Here is a 17,450-nt window from a genome sequence, read left to right as displayed (position 1 = left end):
TAAATATAGATAGATATAAATATAAATATAGATAGATATGATATAAATATAGATATATAGATTAGATATAGATAGTATTATTTTATAGTGTTTGCACTCAGAAAGAGCCAAAATAATTATAATTTTTTATATTTTGCATTTTTAAACTGAGATCAGCTGTAAAATATTTTCTAGATGTTGAGAGCGCAAACTCTATAAAATGATTCTTAATAAATTCATAAATGATTAGTGAGAAATTCTTATTCAGTATTTGCACCTGGCTGGAAAAGTCACAGAAGTTTATTGGCCAACAGTCATAGCTCTTTTCCAGTAGAGCAGCAGCAAGTGAGTTGATGTATATTTGCATATCTGCTCTGATGCCTGACTGATCATTTCTTTTAACAACCTGACTTCATCCGGTCAGCCAGACCATAGTGACCCATGGACAGAGGGGAAAAAAAAGCTTTATTTCTGTGGCTGTTTCTGTGCAGTCATCGGGCTTTTGCTCCAATTAAATATTTTCTGTTGTTGTTATTCTAGCTGCAAGAAGCATTAGAAAAGTGTTGGACATTTCTGTGAGAATAACGTTATGTCCTGGTTCTTCAAAATATGGTCTGTGTGAGTTCCTTACAATCCAAATAACACCATCGAGCACTGCAGGGGGTGTGTGTGCTGTGTTTATTTGTGTGTGCATGTATATGTGGGTGTGTGTTATGGGAAGCTAGTTCTTTCACTGGGATTTTTTCGTCATTGTTGTTTAGAGAGTCGTGATGTTGTTTAAAACATGTTGCCAGATCAGTGGCTTTCATTTCCTTTCCTTCATTTTTTTTAGTTGATTGACATGCATTTTGCTCATTTGAGTGTGTGTTTTATATTTGAAGTCCTGTTACGTCCATTATGTCCATGACGTCTTTGTGATGTTCTCATTTCAGATGTTTGCTGTTGAATGTCCCTTAGACATGCACGCACGCACATACACGCACAGACTCAATTTTGCCTTCAATTTGTGGCGTGTGGGTTATCCAGCTGCCATGTTTGTGTGTTTCCATTTGCCCACCTATTTAAATCTAATTTAAACCAAAGACAAATAACCCTCTGTATACCTGCTTTGTCAGGATATCAGTTCAGGTCCTATTCATCTTAGCTTATTCAGATACAGACATATCTCATAATGGCTCTAAGATGGCTGTTTCATCCGCAGCACCTTGTCTTATCACAGTCTTTTCCCCCCCGAGGACTGGCTTTCAGGCCACTATGATGCTGTGTTAGTGTCTATTTTATATATCTAAAATTTTATTAAAATTTTGTCTTTTAATGTATAATTATACATATATATTTTATAAATAAAGATTTATATATTATACGAATTTCGTAAATATGGAATTAAATATATAGTTTAAATCTTTGGAATAATTTATAATAAAAACATTTCTCATACTATACATAATTCATTACATTTTTATAGCTCTTTTCTAGACACTCAAAGCTAGACACTTTTTTTTTCTTCTGTGCCTAAGAAAGTCATATTATTTAGGGTCTGTCATCAGGCTTTTCCAGGCTGTTTTTCTAATTTTTATTTCCAATTGATTTTGCTCTGTGCCAATGACGATCATCCAACTAATTTGACAGCCGTCTTTGTGCATGACGGAGCGTCTAATGGGTGTATTACCAGCGCCACAGAGCTAACACTCATTGCTGGTTATTCCAGCCCCTTCACTAAATGAATCCCAGCTCCGCCCTTCACAACAGAAAAAGCTGAACACCGATTGGTTGGCCGAATCTTGATGCACGTGAACACAAACAGTGTAGATATTATGTATTTAAAAGATGGCGCAAGTTGCAACAGATAACGGAAATGTTACAACACGCCAGATCATTTCTAATAAATCAATATTATGGAGATCAATTTAATGGATTTCTTGAGACACAGACAAGGTGCACTTTTCACAGCCACAAAGATTTGTTTCTTAACTAAAGCATTATTTTGCAAAGTGGTATAAATTGTCATAATCCATTAGAGCCGCATTTTGTGAGGCGATGTATGGAGAATCCTCCTTGTCAATAGTTAGCGCAGCGTGATTTTCAGCTAGCTGACTCTTGTTCCACAGCCGAGTGTACGGTGTCAGGGCCCAATGTCTTTAACTTTGTTCTGAAGTATGTATTGCCCGCAGTCAGCTGCTGCTGTATTTTTAGTTAATTGTTGTTTGTACTGGGGTGTCTGACAGGCCAGCTGCTCTTTGTCTGTGCTGTTACGATTTGATGCAGTCTGAAGTATATTACCGCTAAATCTCATTTTTATGCAGTTTATTGCTGCTCTCTGCTTGGCCGGGCACCTCTCCTGGAAATAAAAGGATTGGAGAGCGAAAGAGAGAGCTGCAGAGACGACTGTGAGGCTCTAGCGTTATATATCTAGGCTTACAGCTACCTTTTTTTTCTTTGCTTTGATTTGCTTTGCTCATTTCCTTCCTTGCTTTTTCCATTTCCATTTTGCTTTTCTGATTATCTTTCTCTTCTTTCCTCTCCCTTCGTTTCTTTTACTTTTCCTCCTGTATTTCCTTCCTTTCTTCCCTCCTTCCTTCATTTCCTTTCCTTACTCTTTTACCTTATTTGTCATCTTTTCCTTTCTTTATTTCCTTCCTTCCTTCCTTTCCTTACTCCTTTACATTATTTCCTTCCTCTTTTTTCATTTTAACTTTTTCCTTTACTTTCATTTCCTTTCCTTTCCTTTCCCTTAATTTTTCTTTTCTTTTCTTTTCTTCTTTCCTAAACTTCCCATTCATTCACTAAACTTTCCTTTCCTAAACTCCTAAAAGTTCCGTTTCCTATTTCCCATTTGTGAGCTTCCTTTCTTCCTTAGTTTATTTCCTTACTATGTTTTTCCTAAGTTAATTTCCTTACCTATTTCCCCCTTTGTTTCCTTTCTTTCTTTTGCTATTTACTATATTTCCTTAATCTTTTTCTTTCTGTGTTTCTTTATTTTCTTTTTTCATTCCTTCCTTTTTTTTACTTATTTACCTTCATTCTTTTTCTCCCTCTTTGTTTCTTATACTTAGTCTAACTAATTTCCTTCCCCTTTCCTTCCTTCCTTTCTTTTTCTTTCTTTCTTTCTTTCTTTCTTTCTTTCTAATACTGCATATTTCTCTCTGATTTTAAATTACATTGTTGCAGAACTGTTTCTGTTACTGGAACAGTATTATCTGTGCTGATTGTTGGGTTGATGAATAGTAGTTTGACGTATAAGTTGTGGACCTTCATTTGAAACCCGTTTTAACCGATGAACAGTGTTTGGCACACATATTTGAAGGTTTCTTGCTGGCCTCATCAATTGCACAGTCCTCACTGGAGCATTAATTGCTTGCAGTCAGATTGGAGCCAGGAGCTAGTCTACCCTTCAGAGTCCATCGCTCTTTGAAGCAAAATGTCACCTGTTGAATATAGAGCTGCTGGTGAAAGTGCTATAAAGCCATGAATCTTCTGACAGTATCAGACAGCTGCTGAATGCATGGGAAAGGACATTTGAAACTCCACTTTTAAGTAACTGCCTCAGTTTAAGCTGAGAGAATGAAAATGACAAACAAAATGCCAGAGTGATAAGGACGCACTCTTGTTCCCCCTGCATGTTGGTTGGCCTTTGAGTGTTGATAGGAGAGACTCTTCATTTTCCCTTCCATCTTTCATTTGGTCATTCCCATTCTACCTTTCGTCCCGTGTGCGTGGGGGTTAAACCGGGGACGGGTCCATGTAGATGAGGGGACAGATCCTGAGCAGCTGAATAACAATGAAGGTGCTAAAAACGGAACCGACTCGACGGACGTTAAAGAACACTCTGGCCACTGTGAACAATTGCAAATGAGAGGGATGAGAAGGGTCTTGTTTTTTGAATGTCCCCCGTCTCCATAACAACCCTCCCTTTTGTGTGGCGCTCTTTGAAAAGCCTCCTCCTATCACAAACACGTAGCGGCAACATGAAAATTCAGCCCATCCGTGATGAGATGCGACTGCATTCATCGCAGCTTTGAACAGATAGAGTGTTTCCTGGAATAGGTTCGTCCACGAACAGAAAATGAGAAGCAATTACTGCAGCTTGCTGAACCCATGGTTGAGGGTTTCTTCCAAGAAATAAAGGCTTATTTTGTTTTGCACATAAGTTTGATTTGGAATCATCAAATTTGTGGTAGATTTTTGTTAAGGTTTTTATGATATGTATATATTTAATACATAATATTTAGTGCAAATTGTCTTCCTCTAATTTAAAACTTTGAGTCAGAACTGGATATGGTAGATTTTGTAAGTTATAACCTTATGGCATTGTCATGTAACTATGTGCAATGCAGCGTTTTGTTAATTTGCATGGATTGGAGAATGGGTGAAATGAAGAAGAGCGAGTGATTGAATTAGGCAAGTGTTGGAAAAGGGCAGTGTTAGGACGATATTCCACCACCGCCATGAGTTATTATGCTTCATGTGACTCAAACCAGGCAAATTAATATAAAACACATTAATCCACAGCAACACTTCCTGCTTAATTATCCTCACTTCCTGCCAGCTTTGGCTGTCAGACATTTTGAAATTGAGTTTTCATCAAGCTCTGAAATTTCTCAATATAATATTTCCATTGCTTAGTTAATTTTTAATCTTGTCACTAATGGGATAATTGAGAATATTTTTTTTCACTTTATCTGAGGTTATGTGAATCCTTGCAGTTTTGTTGTAACACTGAGGGGGGGAAATCATTAAGAACATTTATAGATAAATATGTGTATTAGATTTTTACTTCGTAGGCATTTGTTTTCAAAAAAATTAATCATTGATTTCAGGTGATTGTGTTGATCAGCCGCTAGCCAGGTCATTGCAAAAATAATTTTTCTAATCAGTATTTTTTTTTTTTGATGGTAAACAATTTTACAGTATACAATATAAGTTTTTTTTTTTTAAGGAAAAAGTTAAAGATATTAACACTACTTTTCAGATAATATATGCATATGTATGTATGTGTGGTATGTACTTCACAGAAAAAAATATTAATTCTTCCAGGATGGATGGATGGATCTGAATGGATTTATTACATCAATTATCTAATATAAATTGGGTATTTTTAAGAATAAATTAAACAAAATTGTGAAATTGATGCTTGAAAAAATGCACACATGGAATAAGAAAAATAAAATTCTGTATATTTTCTTTTAAGTGCAGTTTTTTTTTTACTGGAAAACAACAAAAACTTTATGTACAAACTCTAGGGGAGTTGGAAATGAGCCTATTTTCAAAAATAGTGGAGTGTTCCTTTAATTTCATTAGCTCACCTCTGTAGTTCTGTTTGTGGATAAAACTAGCAGATTAAAAAAATAACAAAAAACCTTTAAGAGAAACAGGCTCTGAGATGACAGAGTATACAAAAGCTGTGTGCTACATTTTCTCTGTGATTCTTTGTGCATCTGAAGTTGCTGAAGGTTGCTGCCTCGATCCTCGATCTTTGTGTCACTCAATGAAACACGTCAAACCGCATTACATTTCCAGTGAGTTATTCCATAGTTGTTTGACAATGGATCTTTTTACCAAACACCTCATTCACTCAACAAAGGACCAAATAAACCTGCTGCTTGATTGTTGATTCTGTTGATTTATCACATGATAACCCGTGGCACGAGTGTTTGACTTGGCACAGTCTCTGTCATCCCTCAGAACTTCTGTGCATTTGATCTGGAAGCTATAGGTGTGATCTAAATAATCACAATCTGATTCAACCAAGGCTTTTAGTACTTTTATTCTGCAAGGAGACATTAAATTTATCAAAAATGACAGTAAATATTTCAAATAAATGCTGTTCTTTGAATCTTCTATCCATTAAAGAATTCTGAAAATAATTATCATGGTTTCCACAAAAATATTAAGCAGCAAAACAGTTTTCAACATTAATAATAATAAGAAATGTCCAGCATATTTCAAAGATTTCTGAAGGACTGGAGTAATGGCTGGTGAAAATTCAGTTTTGCCATCACAGGAACAAATTACATTTTAAAATGTATTAAAATAAAAAAGTTATTTTTAGTTATAATAATAATAATAATTGCAATTGTGATCAAATAAATGCAGCCTTGGTCTGCATAAAAGTCTTCTGAAGGGCCAAAATATAGTTTGCAAGCAACCACAAACTACAAAGAAATAACAATTTCCATGTTTTTTCCCCTGAATGTGCCTAAAGGGTAAAGCAAAGTATATATCAATTTTGTGTTGTCTGTTGGGCATCATCATTATCGCCCGTGTTGCTTAAGTAACGGATGAGAGTCTGTTCTGAAAAGGGTAGATTTATATAAGCCAGTCAAAGAGAAAGGTGGGGGATGAAGGGAGTGGGAGGATGAATGAAATGGATAGCAGGAAAAATGGAGGTAGAGAGAGAGAGAGAGAGAAATGGAGAGTGGGAGGTTTGGCTGAACACACACAGTCGCTCCTCCAGCAACAGGTGTACACATAAGGCAACTGTCCGTTCTGCACAATAGCTTCAATGGGCATCTGTCAACAATCACACCGGGGCACGTAACACATCTATCACCTGCAAACACGCATGCACTCACTGGCACCTGTGATGACTAGAAGAAAAATTCCATTTTGTTGTACAGAGTAGTGCTGGGCGGTATGACCAAAAATGTATATCACGGTATTTTCCAAAATTATACTGGTTTCACGGTACATGACGGTATTTTTTTTTCATGCATGAGCGGGTGTTAACCATATTTTCTACTGATTGAGAGAGGAAATACTGCAGTATATTGACTTGGAATGCCCTATTTTACTGTCATGATGAGTGAATATTGTCAAAAAATACCACACTAAACCCTCACCACAGTGCAACAGTGAAAAGGGACCCCTTTCAAACAGTGTCGCGTTCCGAACGTTGTTTAAGCGACATACACCGGTATTGCGGTATTTTAAAAATTCATATCATAACAAAAATAAACACCGGTATTCGGTATGAACCGGTATACCGCCCAGCACTAGTACAGAGTGTACTATATCTGGAGTGTGTAAGGCTGATTTTGTGTGACATTTTTTCTTTCTCTGAGCAGTTACTCATCTGTCTGTCTGTCTCTTTGAGTGCACAGTATGATTTGATGTCTGTGTGCATTTAGAGGCAGTATTAGGGTGGCCAAAAAAACTAGAAAAGTAAACAAAATCAAAAGTTCGATGCTGTTTGCTTCTCTCTCTCCTCATCAGAGATGCTTTTGTAATGAAACATGTCTCAATATTTTTTTTTGTTGATCCAGCATTCAAGCTTTTAACATTACTTCAAATCAATATTTACTCACCCTCACGTTGTTCCAACTTCATTTTACATTCTATCTTCCATGGAAAACAAATGAGTTATGTTTCGTTTACACGTATATTTAATATGTGTATATTTAGTTGTGTTTTATGATAAAACACGAATAAGAGATGCATTTATTTGATCAAATATACAGTACAAACACTAATATTGTGAAATATTGTAAATTTTAAATGGCTTCTATATTTATAATTAAATATAAATATAATTCTATATTTGAATATATTCTAGTGCTGTCAAACAATTAATCGCGATTAATCGTATCCAAAATAAAAGTTTTTGTTTACATAATATATGTGTGTGTACTGTGTATATTTATTATGTATATACAAATACACAATATATATTAATATATTTAATATATAAACAACATATTTTTCTTAAATATATACATGCATGTATGTGTATTTATTTATACATCATAAATATACACAGTACACACACATATTATGTAAAAAAAAAAACGTATTTTGGATGCGATTAATCGTTTGACAGCACTAATATATTCTAATGTTATTTATTTCTGTTATTGCAAAGCTGAATTTTCAGCAGCCATCCATTCTTCAGTGTCACATGATCCTTCAGAAAACATTCTAATAGGTTGAATTGTTGCTTAATCAATATTGAAAACAGTTGTGCTTGCTTAATATTTTTTTGTGGAAACGGTGAGGGATTTTTTTTTCCAGGATTCCTTTAAGAATAGAAAGTTAATTTGATTCCTTAATGGACAACATTAATTTGAATTTCTTGAAACAATGTAGAAGTCTTTACTGTCACTTTTGATTAATTTAATGCTCCCTTGCTAAATAAAATTAATTATTTTGAAAAAATGTTGATAATTTGGTACAAATCTTAACTACATGTATGGCTTCTGAAGACACAACTGTTTGCATGATTTGTGTGGAGTACTTACATGCTGCTTTTATACTTCCTTGTGCTTTTTTCAGAGCTTGTAAACTCAATTCCACATTGTAATAACAGAGAAGCAGGAACCAGCACATTATTCACACAATATATATTTCACAGAAGTAAGTCATATGTGATTGGCATGACATGTGGGTGAGTAAATAATGACAAGAGGTTTAATTTTTATTGTGGTTCTATTGAATGTGTGTACTGGTATGTAAGTGCTGTGTTTTAATTCTGACATTTATGCTGTAATCAATGGAACTGACCTGGAAATGTTTGTTGTTGAAAAGCTGTTTTATATTTCCCTGATACTTGATGTGAGGGTGTATCTGTGAACCTTGTGGTGATGAGGTGAGACAGACGACAAATTGACACATGAACAGCGTCCTCACGTAGCAGTCGGAGCGGCAGCAGTCCGTTTACCTGCACTCAACACATGTAGACACACAGTAACGCACACAATGAGTGTGTGAGTGTTCTTCCTGCTGTGCCTTTCCATGGTTGTGTAATTACCCCTTAGCCACCGCTCAGCTACAGAAATCGCCTGTAATTGCTGCTCAATGTCGCCGTTTGGTTCCTGTGTCAGACAAATCTTTCTTTTTCTCTTTCATTTCTTCTCTCTCTGTCTTTGAACCTTGTCATTTTGTTGTTCTAAAAGTGGGGAAACAAAGGTGCACGTTAATCGCAGGTGTCTCTTTCACCCTCTGCTAGTTATTTTTATATTTGGTTTAAGGCAAATCCTGTTGTTTTCTACTGTAATTCCAGTTTGGTTGTGGACTTTATTGCAATTAAGTCTGATATTAGTGCTTCTGTGGTTGTATTCTTTTATGTAGATAACTTGACCAAATATTGCTCATTCAGTCTTCAAGTCTAGGCATCATGTAATGTAGGTCCAACCAGGTTTGATGTTGAGGTACGACATGTTCCTGTACCAGAAGACTTTGATCTGAATGTTTGGAAGTAATTTTGTGTTTAATATCAGATGAAAGCCTTCTCTAGATCACAGCCCTTGCAAACAATGGTGTCTTGTTTTCTATTTTGTCGTATTTATTTCAGTAATCTAACTCATTAAATCCAGAACATCAGTTTTATTCTGGATTCCTCACATACACTTTGCTTTTGTTTTCTTTCTCTATCTTGAACAGGTTGCAATAAATTATCCCAAACATGCCGGTAAAAGACCATCAGTGTCCTCAAAAAAGCCTGGAGCTTTTGTTTTTCTCCCACGAACCCTCTCTGACATGTGTAAAAGTTGGGATCAGGTTGTGCCCTGAGGGAGAAAATGTTCAGAATTAATCATCTCTGTGGAGAGTTTAACAGCAGCCCTTCAGTCATTAAGATTTATGTTCCTGTGTATTTATTTTGTCTGTTATAAACAAACTTATCTTCAGCATCTCAGCTAAGCTGACATGTATGCAAATAGTATTGGAACAAGTGTTCTCTCCTTGTCTCATTTCATACTCACTCCTATGACTACCACAAATGCCCTCCTTCAATTGCAATGCAATTGATTATGTAAAAAATATGCTTCAAAATAATGTTTGCGTGACCATTTTAAACAGTAAATATTCAAATAAAACATTTAATGTTTTTATTTTTAATCAGTGGCACAATAGAAACAGCAACATAAGATATCAATGTTAAATAGTTCGATTTATTATTAATATACATAGACAGACAGACAAGACAGATATTAATATAAAATATGTGAAGTTGAAACTATCCATTTTATACTGTTGAATTTGGGTGTCTTTTTGTAAGTTGCCTTCTAAGAACTTTCAGTGGTTTCTTGAATGTTTCAATAGACATTTAGTCATTGGTCAAAACTGGGTAAGTCAGTCTTCTGCTTGCCAGCTTGAGTAGATTGTCTGTTTTTTCATCCCATGTTTAACTCAATCAGTGCCCTTCTCAAGGGTTATAACAAATGACAGCAGCAAAATTACAGTCATCCATCTCGGCAGCGTAGATCTGCATCCTGTCTTTTCTTGCCCACCCCCAGCACAAACAACGGAGAGAGAGAACACGGGAGACACAGAGGGCATATCATGGAAAGATCAATGAAAAACAATCATACTGGTGTTTGTGCAACTATTATACAGTCCAGATCATCATTCTTGCTTCTTGGTGGTTCTAGTGGAATCTTTCCACAGTTTGGCACACTAACTTGCTCCTTATGTACCTGCTGTTGTATGGTGTCACCCCGAGGTGCAGGTGGATTTTTTGATGCAGGCTTTGTGATGCAGCCAGCCTGAAACAGCAGCTGCTACTTCGTGGCACGTTTGCAGTGAAATTAGCAGTAATTGCAGACCTCCCTTCCTTCGTTTTAGAGAGCATTGTTTTATCACCATGAAAATGTGTTAGATGTGATGGGAAGAGAGAGCTTTCTATAGAAAGTGAAGGCTGTCTTGTTCACATCATAATGTAGGTTGTCCGCCCTAATTATAAACTGCTGTTGCTGTCAAAAGATAAGCTTTAAAAAACACTGTCTTTTGGCTTAACTGCTAGCATTCCCCTCAACTAGTAACAAAAGCTTCTCCTAACTTCTCCTTTCCTATCCAGTCCCACTTGTTGATCTTATGACTTCATGTATGACGGAACAACACCTGCAATAAAAAAGATGTTACAATTTACAAAGTTACTTGGAATCTAATTATAATTGTGAATCCCAAGTTTCTTCAATTACACAACATTTTCATTAATATTATTGGCAAACCTGATATTGTTTCTCTTTGTCTGTTGCAGACTGAGGTGATTAAAGGACCATCTGGGAGCGTGGGAATGACGTTTAGGCATGTCCCGGCCAGTGATGGTGACACTGTGCATGTGAGCATAGAGACTGTCACCCCAAACTCCCCAGCTGCCCTGGCAGACTTACAGAGAGGAGATCGCCTCATTGCTATTGGAGGTTAGAGATTACATACAGTTACTTTTACTATTCAAACGGAATGTTTGACATGGTGGAGAGTTCATTTGATGCCTAAATTTGGAAGGTTTTATAATAGATTTGCAAAGCTTCAAGCGTTCTTCGTTGTCTGTTTGCACAGGAGTCAAAGTGACATCCTCTGTCCAAGTGCCGAAGCTGCTAAAACAAGCTGGAGAGAGAGTGATAGTCTTATATGAGCGGCCAGTCCGGCACCAGGTGCCTACTGTGGGCTTGGGGACACTCCAAGAAACCCTAGGCCCAATGGAGGAGCCCAGCTATCTTCATCAGCCTGGGGGCTACGAGGAGGACCCAGCCCCAATAACCAGCATGGACATATCTGAAAACAGAGATAATGACTCTGAGTTTGAGGAGCTAATCATCGAGTCCAAATCAACTGCAGCTCCAGTCACTGTTGACACTAAGGAGGATTTCCTGCTCTCTGTAAACCAAAGTCCCAAAAAAACTGTGGCCAACTTGGCCAAGCCCCTTGGTTCCATCTCGCCAATTCTCAACCGCAGACTGAACCTTCAGTCCCCACTCAAACCCCAGCCCAAAGAATCACCAAAGGCTCCAACTCTCAAGACTGCTGAACCTTCTGAACCACCACAGAGACCAACGGTGCCCCCTCCTCCACCACCTGCACGCCCTCCTGTCCCTCCCAGGCCTCATATAAAAGTCACATCTGCCTCCTCAGAAACCCAAAGCCTGGTCGAAGGTAACGAACCTGCAGTGGAAAAAAGTCCAGAAAAAACGCAACCCACTTCTGCCAATGGTGACAAACCGGTAGAGAAAATCGCTGTTAAGTCACCAGAGCCGAAGCCTGTGAGCAAGCACCCAGAGCCTGCAGAGGAAATCCTAAATATTCCAGTCACAAACAAGCAAGATTCAGCCAAAGACAAGATATCCGAGAGCTCCTCCAACACTAGGGACAGTGTCGATGAGCAGGGTCTCTGGGAATCGTCTGAAACCATGTACCGCAGCAGAGCTGCCCGCTGGAACAAAGCCTCTGTGATCCATGAGGTGGAAAGCCACCACAAATTCCTTAATGTAGCACTTTGGTGCAAGGACCCCTTCAAGCTTGGTAGCCTCTTGTGCTTGGGGCACGTCAGCTTGCGCTTAGAACACATAGCACTGGAATGCTTAGCTACGTCATCTGATGAATATCAAAGCACCTTCCGTCTATGTGCTCCCGAACCAAGGGCCAGCGTCAGCCGTACTGCTTTGCGCAGCTTGAGCACTCACAAAGGTTTCAATGAGAAACTCTGCTATGGTGATGTTACACTCAACTTCACTTACCTTGCAGATGGGGAGTCAGACCTCTCCAGTGGACTGGTAGAACGTGAGCGAGAAGGGAGTCTACAGGAAGAAGACGTAAAAGACCGGGAAAAGGAACGGGAGCAGGTACTCATAGTAACCCGGGATGAACCAAGTTACAGCGGAATGCAGATCGGAGAGATGCGGCACAATTTTCAAGACACTCAATTCCAGAATCCCACTTGGTGCGAATATTGCAAGAAGAAGGTGTGGACCAAGGCTGCCTCACAGTGCATGACCTGTTCTTATGTCTGCCACAAGAAGTGTCAGGAGAAGTGTCTAACAGAGCACCCTTACTGCGTAGCCGCCTCAGACCGGCGTGGGGCGGATCCTGAGGCCAAGTCTACCATCAATCGGGCAACTACTGGCCTTACACGTCACATTATCAACACTAGCTCTCGACTCCTCAATTTGAGGCAGGTGCCCAAAGTCAGACTTGCAGAACAGGTTGCAGAAATGGGACCAGGGGTGGTGGAACCTTCTCCGAAACACACACCTAACACATCTGACAACGAGAGCAGTGACACAGAGACCTATGCTGGGGCCAGTCCTTCCAAGCAGCCACCTGGAAGCGGTGGCTCCAAACTGGTGCGCAAGGAAGGTGGGCTGGATGACAGCGTCTTCATCGCCGTCAAAGAGATTGGTCGAGATCTTTACCGTGGCCTCCCGACAGATGAGCGTTCACAGAAACTGGAGTTTATGTTGGACAAGTTGCAGCAGGAGATTGACCAGGAGCTGGAGCATAACAACTCTTTGAGTGTGGAAGAGCGAGAGACGATTGACTCTCGACGCAAGGCCCTCATCTTGGCAGCTCTGGCCAAGTCTGGTGAACGACTCCAAGCTTTGACTCTGCTCATGATTCACTACCGTGCTGGCATCGAAGACCTAGAGTCTGTAGAAAGCACCTCACCATCTGAACAGCATGGCTTTCCGAAGGCCAAAGCTGAGGGTCTGGTGGAGGCACTAATGGGCACAGAAGTGTACAACAGTGACATTTGCAGTCCTGTTGATGTTCAGATGCTGGATGAGATTACAGAGGAGCAGATCTGTGTGGAGGCATTACCGTAAAGATGACGAAAGGCATTAGGGGCTTGGGATTCAAGAACAAAGACTTTTTCTCATGTTTGACTTGGTTGACCTGTGGGTGTTCCACAGGTGATTGTGAGGTTTGCAAACGTATTCCTAAAGATCACTGCAATGTACTGTCAATTGAGGAATTTTGTGAGAGTGTCAGTAGTTTACCAGTTTTTTTTTTTTTTACATTTTATTTTTTTTAATGCATATTTTCCTTTAGTCCTTGGTTACTGTTTTAGAGGACAGAACCATCTGTAGACTTTCAGCAGTATTACATAAAATACACAGAATATGAGTTCCCATGATCAAACCAAGTTTTACCTGCCTTACCTGAAAGGTGCAGTCAATTTTTTAAAGCATAACAAGCTTCAAAAGGGAGAGCTAGTGTGAGCTTGAAGCAAGATGAGCTTGAATATGCATTTTTATTTGAACTTGTATTGATAGACTGAATTATGTACGTGTGATGTTAGTGATGTTCATGGTTGGAAATACACCCTGTTCATTGTGTTTTGAGCTTCAAGCCCCTTTTGCCTTACACTATATCCACTACAAAATGTAGGATTATATTCTGAACAGCAGTCCATAGAAAATGATGCCATTCCTAACCAACATTTTCCTCTCTGATAAGCACCTTTTCTCGTGTTACTTTACAGTTGTTACTCATTTTAAAGCATTTCTTTAATGTTAATTTGGTTATTTTTAGAATATTTAATGTTGAATTGAGAGGGAATCTTCATAGGACAGATAATCTTGATGTTATTATGATACTGGGGACCATTCTTTGTCTAATTTAAATTGGTCACAATGCCATTGTGATTTTTTCTGAGGGAGGGATATTTATATTGCATACGTATGTTTCATAATATATGTTTCCAATAATTGTCACTTCATAATATATGTTTCCAATAATTGTCACAATCTCATTACATAATCTCACAATTAATTTGCTTTGAGCCTTTATGAGTTCTAAAATGGTGGTGATTTTTCTCAAACCAATTTGGATACTTTTTATCCACCATCAGATGGTCCTGGTGAATGGTTATGTTTGTGTGAATGTGTCAGCTTGTTCCTTTTTGGTTTGGAATGTGTAATTTTATTATAATGCAAGCTAATTTTCAGTATGTCTCACATTTGTGTGCTTGGGCATGATTTGTTGCCATTGAAAGTTAATTTTACATGTGTACTAATGAATGTATCTCCCAAATGACTCAGTTTACATTCATTATTCCGTTCACCTCTCAACACATCATCTCTCAAAGTGTAAAACATCATTAAAACTATCTTTTGTCAATGCATACAGTATTCCTTAATTCCCAAAGCTACTGTGCCAGTTCATGAACAGTCTGTAACCTGTTTGCTGGGCTCAAAAGCTGAGAGTGTGTTGTGGCCTCTGTCTGTGTATTGCTGGTTAGTTTTCATTTATTTCATTTACTTTAAATGGACTTGGAGTAAGATTCTTTTTTGCTGTTACTTCATGTGGTTTACAGTAACTACTGTAATTGGCTATATGCATTACTGAATTAAAGATTTTTAGTAAAAACAAACGACAAAGCCTTTAGGTGGCGAGGACAAAACTTCTAGCCCAGGGGTGGCCAACTTCATCCCAAAGAGCCACAGTAGTGTAGATTTCCTCCAACCTTGATAAAAACTGACCTGCCTGTAGCTTTCTAGTAACCCTTAGACCTTGATTAGCTTGTTCAGGTGAGTTTGATTAAAGTTGGAGCGAAACTCTGCAGTGGCTCTCCAGGATTGAAGTCCTAGTCCTGTCCTCGTTCAACCAACCTGTGTTGACAGTCGTGCTGTCCTTGTTAACGTTTCTGCTGCTATATCATATATTCAGTGGGCCTGGGACATCATTTTTAAGGTTGGGTCCCCTCACCCCGGCCCAATATCACCATAGAGGACCTTAGTGGACCCCCCTCGTTGCAGGGACAACATACCCTATTTAGCTGGTGTAGAATTTTGCTTTTGCTTTGTTTTTGCTTGTGCAATATTTGCATAAGAAGTTCATTACCACTCAAACCAGAAAGGAAATTTTTCCTTTTGATTCACTTGAAGGAATAACATTAAAATGGTAAGCTTTCTAAGTTTTTTTTTCTGGCTTCTTGTCTAGTTGCTGCTGCTGTAATCCTGTGCTTCTCAAATACAGTGCCACCATCATATGCTCTCAAAATATTTCTCCAATTATCTCTATCACAATAAGAGAAAAAAAACAGTAAAGTAACAAGTACAAAACATCACATTCTCTTCGGCAAACTGTGGTTAAGCTTTTCTGGGAAAGCTGTTGTTCTTATTGGAAACTGTGTCATGTTTAAAGCGCTATTGTAAATAGCCTAGTAATGTAGGTGACTTTCAACCCTGTTCTTTCTCCCTGAACTTATATAGTGCTCAACATGTGGGTTCATCCTTTCTTTTGTTGTTGTTGTTGTTTTTGCTTCATGTAAATATGATTTTGTTCTTTTGTGGGTTTTGTTTATGGAGGGCATCTTCTGACAAAGTGCACAGCTTTTAAACTTGCTGCAAGACCTTTACGCACTGACATATCATATTTGCTTATGCACTTGAGATAAATAAATGATTAGAAATGAAAAAAAGTTCCTCTGTAATTTTTGCACCTTCCCTCCCTTTAAGTTATCAGTGGTCATTTTCTCTACATTTGATAACCGTGAAGCCAGTTGTGTTCTCAATCCCGTGTCTAATGGAAAGGTAGCACAGTGGAATGGAAAATGTGTTGAATGTGTGAATGACTCCTTACATTTAGTGGGTTAAACTGTATGGACAGTCACTTCTGAAAACCCTGCGAGCTGATATCAGGATTATCAAAAACGCAATGTTCATAACATTAGCCATTAATAAGACATTGGGAGCAGGTGGCATTTCGTTAGTGGAGGTGAACCCGTTAACAAGATTGCCACGCTGCAGAATCAATACAGGAAATAACACTATTAAACCTTGGTCCAATCGAGTAACGCAAAGCACGTTTTTAAATCAATAGAACATATTAAAGTTCGATTTGATTGGATTTTCATTGGATAATGCGGTCTTGAATTGTCATTCAAGCAGGTTCTCTTTTCATACCAGTACTAAAATGAATTATTAATCATGTAAAGTCTGTTGTGTTTGCAAGATGATGAAGATCATTGGGGGAAACAAGCATTATGTCTTTTTAAACATTTATTTTCTATTGCGGTAACACACATTACCTTCAGAGCTCTAAAGCTGATGTAAAACCTAACCACCAGACCAAACACTGGATATAAAACCATCAACTCAACCTCCTAGTTGATATAGTTTAAACACAAACAAGACATACCAGTCTGAAGGCACACACTGACATTGGCACATACACTAATTTCTGATAAAACAATTTGAAAATAAATGACATGATACTCTTAACCCTTACTCGGAAAACAGGATAAAAAACAACATCGAGGATAAAGGACACTGCTGCAACTCAAACACTGGCAGCAAATTTAACCAATCCGAATTGTGTCTGCTGACTTATGCGCATTTGTTCTGTCCACAACTGCAGTTGTTATGATAGGAGATTGGGAGCAGGGCACCGTTCCTCACATCTAACACAAACATCCTCCAGTTGTGCAGATACTTAAAGCTGAGCTAACAAGATTTTTCTCAAAGGCTAGTTCTGGACGCAACTGTTGCGCTAAATTGATTGTAGCTCCAGAGGAAAACATCTATGACTTTATTTTCCTGGATGTATCCTGCAATAAAATGGATGTTTCCCTCAGTACAACAATGCCAAGAAAATAAAGGAGAATCAAGCTATATTGAAGACTTATTTCTAAACTGCTTTACCTGTACTAGTCAGATAATTGAACTCCAAAACCAATTATTTCGGCTCATATGAAAATGCCTGATATAATCTACTTGATAAACAAAAGATGGGAATTATACATGTTTTTAATATTT

At 38.2% G+C, this 17,450-nt stretch overlaps 1 protein-coding gene across 1 annotated transcript in view; it reads left to right on the top strand.

Annotated features, from left to right (window-relative positions):
* pdzd8 (PDZ domain containing 8) overlaps positions 1–16,113 on the top strand; it is a 48,016-nt gene extending 31,903 nt beyond the window's left edge. The window contains exons 4-5 of the mRNA XM_016558308.1: positions 10,952–11,114; positions 11,254–16,113. Coding sequence (XP_016413794.1) covers positions 10,952–11,114; positions 11,254–13,514 — 2,424 coding nt within the window. The 3' untranslated portion in view covers positions 13,515–16,113. The remainder of the gene's footprint in view (positions 1–10,951; positions 11,115–11,253) is intronic.
* Positions 16,114–17,450: the final 1,337 nt, after the last annotated feature.

Source organism: Sinocyclocheilus rhinocerous, unplaced genomic scaffold (genome assembly GCF_001515625.1).
Source record: "Sinocyclocheilus rhinocerous isolate Xijiao unplaced genomic scaffold, SAMN03320098_v1.1 scaffold851, whole genome shotgun sequence".
NCBI lineage: Eukaryota > Metazoa > Chordata > Actinopteri > Cypriniformes > Cyprinidae > Sinocyclocheilus > Sinocyclocheilus rhinocerous.
The sequence above is the reverse complement of the archived record's forward strand: the minus strand, read 5'-3'. Positions and strand labels throughout refer to the sequence as shown.